This window comes from Parasteatoda tepidariorum, chromosome 2 (assembly GCF_043381705.1).
Source record: "Parasteatoda tepidariorum isolate YZ-2023 chromosome 2, CAS_Ptep_4.0, whole genome shotgun sequence".
Taxonomy (NCBI): domain Eukaryota; kingdom Metazoa; phylum Arthropoda; class Arachnida; order Araneae; family Theridiidae; genus Parasteatoda; species Parasteatoda tepidariorum.
The window spans coordinates 26039429-26044904 of record NC_092205.1 but is presented as its reverse complement, the minus strand read 5'-3'; the positions used below and the strand labels follow the sequence as shown (position 1 = coordinate 26044904).

Below are 5476 nucleotides of genomic sequence, written 5' to 3'. Positions count from 1 at the left end.
AGTGATTAAAAAAAAACTCCTGTGGATTCATCTATTATTTTGCATATATCATTAAAATAATTTCTGTCTTCTAATCAACCGTTAACATTACAAAACGATAAGATTCTGTGATGAAAAACCACCACATTGTTTTGTAGCGCTTTGGAAAAATTAATTTTTACCCAAAATTATATGAAGAAACTTTTTTAAAAATTATGTATTTTTGATTGTCTCGATGGAAAAGAAATCCCCACAAACTTACTATTTTTTTGTTTTTTTGTTTCTAGAATGACACCTTTAAAAGGGCCTTCGTTATGCAAGGAAGAAATAAAGCGATTTTGAAACGATTTTTTACAGCACAATTACTCAGTGTACCTACGAAGAAATATATACCTTCGGTGTAAGTATAAACAAATGAAAATATTTTTTGTGCCATTTATGAAACTCGTTTAATAAAGATAATTTTATGCAAGGAATAATTTTAATTTATATCTATTTATTTTTTATTATTTAATGTTAAAATTATCGAAAGAGTTATGAGTTGAAAGATAAATAAAATTTCATCCAAACTGAAACAGAATCGATGAAAAATAATTTAGTGATAAGTTGAAAAAGAGCTAATTGAATAGAAAGTTAAATAAGAATTAAATGGAAAATCAAAAATTTGAGCGGAATACGACCTTTCCATTTTCTTCTTTTTTTAAATTTTTTTTCTTCATATTCTGTTTATCTTATTGCTTTCAAACTCAACTGATAAGCATTAAACCAACTGATTAAGTTCGAAACTGATTAAGTTCGAAACTTTGTTATGAAGGTTAAATTGTTAAAATAAGTAAAAAAATTGAACTTATTGCAATTAAGAACTTTTTTGATCATTGTTAAATTAAATACTAATAATAATAAATATAAAAAATATTATTTCGTGAAAAAATATTTTCGTAAACGAGTTCATTATTGCAACATGCATGTTCATTATTGTAACATGCAAGAATTTCGATTTTCGAAATTAATTCCAGAGCAATTTATAAGATAATTCACTTGTTAGTTATATTAACATAAGTATAAGTACATCACATATTATGTGCTTGTGGTGCCCCATTTTGTGTTTAATAATTTCTAAAATTTTCCCTGATTGCATTGCATGGAGCTGAAAGGTATTGTTCTTATATATATATTTATTTATTTATCAAAATTCAGAACATAATAAATCATTACATAATAAATATAATAAAATAAATGATAATTTATTTCATTATAGTTATTATGTAATGATACCAAAGAAAGGATAATTTTCATTAAGAAATAAAAATGCTTTTCGCTTATTCGTAAGAAATTTTTGAGCAATCCCTCATAAATATTCTTTTAGTGTTCGACTGTTTTTATTATATTGAAAATCTATAAGGATTTTCAAAATTCTTTCGTTTTTTTTTAAGGTTCTTCTCTCAGAACAAATTCTTTATACAATTTGTCACTTCTACTTCGAATTTTCTTATTGCTTTTAATGAACTTCCATATTGTTGGATGATCGACGCTGAACTAGTTTTGCATTTTTCGTAGCTTCTACATAAAGGTTCGAACGTGATTCACCATTTAATATTTTTTCAAAAATATGTAAATAGAAACAATCTGTAAACTTCAAATAGAAACAATGGCATTTTTCGAATACCTCGTAGATTTGATCTTCCAATATAATAATCTTCAGACCAGTTCAAAATTGGCAATAATTCGATAGATAAATGTTCTTCCACAAGGGATTGAATCAGGAAGGGACCAAAATGGCAACAGGACCGAAACGGTAACGGGACTGAAATATCATGAACTGTGCTATGTTACTTTGTAGTTACGTTGTTAAGATTAATAAATATAAACTTTACACACCTGATATTACACTAAGACACCTAATATTACAACTTTACACACTGAGCCTGAAGAGCACCCTATATTTTAAAACGTATTAGTACTAAATACACAAGTGGGCGACCTTAGTGCTAAAATACAAACTAAGGTAAACAACGTTTAAGAGCACAAAAATATTTATAAAGTTGTTTACCTTAGTAATGCTTTTGATGCTTTTTTTAAAATTAAAGATTTTTTAGAAGAAACATTTTTTTAGAATTAAGACTTTTTTTCGTAATAGATTTATTCCCTTTATCTATTTTTGATNACCTTCATCAGTGCAACAGGTTGCACTGATGAATTTTGCCCTTTGAGCATCCGAAACAGCTCTCTGCATTTATAAATATTTTTGTGCTCTTAAACGTTGTTTACATTAGTTCGTATTAGTACTGTTCAAACATAAAAAGGGGACATGCTGGTGTTTCTTACACATCGAACTCTCTTGGAGAAAGAATTTACGTTCTCTGTTGTAGAAGAACTATTAATTCTATATTCAAATCTCGTACGGTATTGTGAAAATGCATAGAAATCTGCCAAATCTTAAACCCATTAACTGTATCAACACAGCTGATATGATTCATGATGCTGTTTTCCAAATGACTGATGTGTCTTTTGTAAGTCCTGCAATCTTTAAAATGCACAGGACTAGCAAAGACACTGATTTGTATTATTACATGTGTCGTTGATCGAGCTTCACATCTTGAATTAGTCACATCATCACTATCAACTGAAACATTTTTACTTTATCTTCTTTGATTTGTTGCTAGAAGCGGAAAATCTTCAACTGTTTCTAGTGGTAAATGTGACGAATTTTGCAGGAAGTGCTTTTTCTTATATTGATTTTAAGAAGATATTTGTTAAGACAAGTAATGAACCTGGAAATGTATGCTTCCTAGAGCTCCCTAGTGGAAGAGCTTTTGGTAAATTAAGAAACTTTTACATACGGCACATAACAGATTCAATATCGCTTGAATCTAAAATTGTTTTAGCTAAAATTGTTTTATTTCAGGCTTTAGGAGTGAAAAGCGTTGATGGTTTCTGGCAGTGGGTTTTAAGATTACCAGAATTGGCTTAAAAGCTCGTGCAAGTGCTGCCATTTAAAAGTGAGGGTCTTGCGAACACTTACTAATAATTACCGTTACTAATGATTACAAGAAAGTTCCACATTTTCCACTGCATGAATCGGGATATCATTTAAGCTATTGTAAAATGTCTGTAAAGGATCTGTTTTTCTGGTACACTTTCATATAAGAAGCATATTTGTTACAAATGTAAACGTATATATTCATAGCAAACTCACGTAAAGGTACGTTTATATTTCAAGACCTGCTATTTTGGGAAGGGTTGTGTCATATTACCTAAAGCATTTGATTAATAACAGTTGTTTCTATCCCGTCATATGTGTTAAAACACGAACTAGAACTAATTAAAACGCAACTTTGTTTGAAAAAAACTGCCAATACCAAATTAAAAACTTTAACTTTTTAATAATTTTAAACATAGCAGTTCTATCAAAAAAAGAACATCATACTAATGAACAAATCAAAAAACTTAAAAATATCAGTGGCGTAACTAGATCTCCCATCGTTTTTCAATCTATTGCCGTTTCCAAATTCCAGAGAAATAAGTAATCTAGTTCATCGCTTTTAACAATATTTAAATGATACAAGGAGTTGTGACATTCGAAGGCATAATAAAATGTTTCGATCTTTTTTATTTACAAAAAGGAAAAAAAAGGTAAAAATAATAAAATGAAAAACAAGAAGAAAATTTTAAAAAATGAAAGAAATAAAACTCTCTTTTTGCTGTTGTTCACTGTTTATTTCATTTATTTGAGACACATCTGTAGTTAGTTCAGGCAGGTTCGATAGTCATGGGACAGTTCAAGATACGACAGGAGACAAACTTTGTTTCTATTCAGACGCACTAAAAAGAAGAAAAAAATTCAATTACTAATTTCATAAGTAGAATTTACTTTTCGTTATGACGATGATACTGATCTAAAGAGCACCCCCTCCCCCCACATTCTGGATAACTTTTGATCTAATGATTGAAATGCCATGTGCAAGGACTAAATCTTAATGGTTCGTGCGTCTGACATTAAATGTGCTTTAAATCTGTACAGATGATGTTATAAGTTAAGAAAAAGCAAAAGTGTATTTTTCAGAATAAACAAAGCGATGGCTTTGGATTGAATTTTTGATGGATTCAGATTCTTGACACTCAAATATATTAATATAATTGTGGGAAGGGACTGCCACACACTGAAAGATTGATTATTTTGCCCTCTTAGAAAAGTCGTATTTTTAAATTTTTATTTTCTAAAAATTATTTAATTTACTCCTTTCAAGTTTTAAGTTTAGTCATTTAAAATAACGTAGCTTAAAATGGTGTATAAGTTTGTATACCGTGAATTCAGTTTATTATTGAAATAAATATATGTAAGTAAAATACAAGATTGTAAAGAATTTTTTTTCAACCAGATATTTTTGGATAAACAAGCTCTTTAATTTTGTGTTTTTTTTATTCGCTTTAAATGTTTCAGATAAACACAATTTTTCAAATTGTGGATAGCCCATTTTCCATTTTTTAAGGGTAAACAATCTGAATCAGCCGAACAAAAAAGTATATTTGTTCATGAAAAGTGCATGATTTCGTAAATTGAAATATTGTCTGTCTTAACTAATTAACTTATTTAAGGTAATGCTATCGAACGATTAAGGTTATAATCTATAACGGGAAAATCCGATTATTAGAACAGAAGTCAGTCAGCTTGTCCTCGTTTTTTAACGCATACGCGAAATATCAAATAAGTTTCGACATTTGATACATTGTTATGGCTTAAGAATTTTTCTGCGTCATAATATGTGTCATCTTGACTTATTAGAATTTTCTGCAATCGCGTATCATTAGACGGTCCCGTACGTAATAATTAAAGTAACTGACACAGTTAGTGAAGTGAGCATGCACCAGTACTAACTAGCACACTGATCTCTATATGTTACTGGATATGTTGATGTAACCAAAACAATAGAATTTGCTAACTCTCTCCGAGTTTAGGCTTTAATGTTATCATTAATGTCAATGGGCGTTGCTATCTTAAAATATATTAGAAAATTGACGAATCTTCTTTATTTAAGAAAGAACAAACAAACAAGTATATAAGAAATTCTTTTCACAAAATCAACGAATCTTGACACTGTTTAAAAGAAATTGCGTATTATTTATAAATTTTGTCTACGTTTTTTTTAGTTCTCTCTAAAAATCATGAGGTTAGCATATGAACCAAAGGCATACGTTTCCTCCTCTACTAGAATGGGGTAAAAAAAACAAACATGAAGTCTTTTCGGTTCGGATTAAACAATTATGTATTTCGCTCTTTTCTGGATTGAAATTTTTCTCTTTCTTGAATTTAAACAAATATTTAGTTACTTTACATTTTTCTTTACTTAATACTTTGCGTTTTACTTTACTTTCCACTTTACTTGACCTGTCTTTACTATTTACTTTACATACTTTTTTTTCATTTTTTACTTTATATTTTACACTTTACTTAGTGTTATATTTTGCACTTTATTTTATACTAGCCACCTAAGGCGGC

The 5476-nt window shown here is 28.9% G+C and overlaps 1 protein-coding gene across 3 annotated transcripts in view; it reads right to left on the bottom strand.

The window, feature by feature from the left end:
• Positions 1-3574: 3574 nt before the first annotated feature.
• LOC107445413 (uncharacterized) overlaps positions 3575-5476 on the bottom strand; it is a 50111-nt gene continuing 48209 nt past the window's right edge. For all 3 annotated transcript variants that reach the window (XM_071177339.1, XM_071177341.1, XM_071177342.1), the window contains one exon: positions 3575-3801. Coding sequence is in view for 1 of the 3 variants with exons in the window: in XM_071177341.1 (XP_071033442.1) it covers positions 3789-3801 (13 nt within the window). In the remaining 2 variants the exon portion in view is untranslated. The remainder of the gene's footprint in view (positions 3802-5476) is intronic.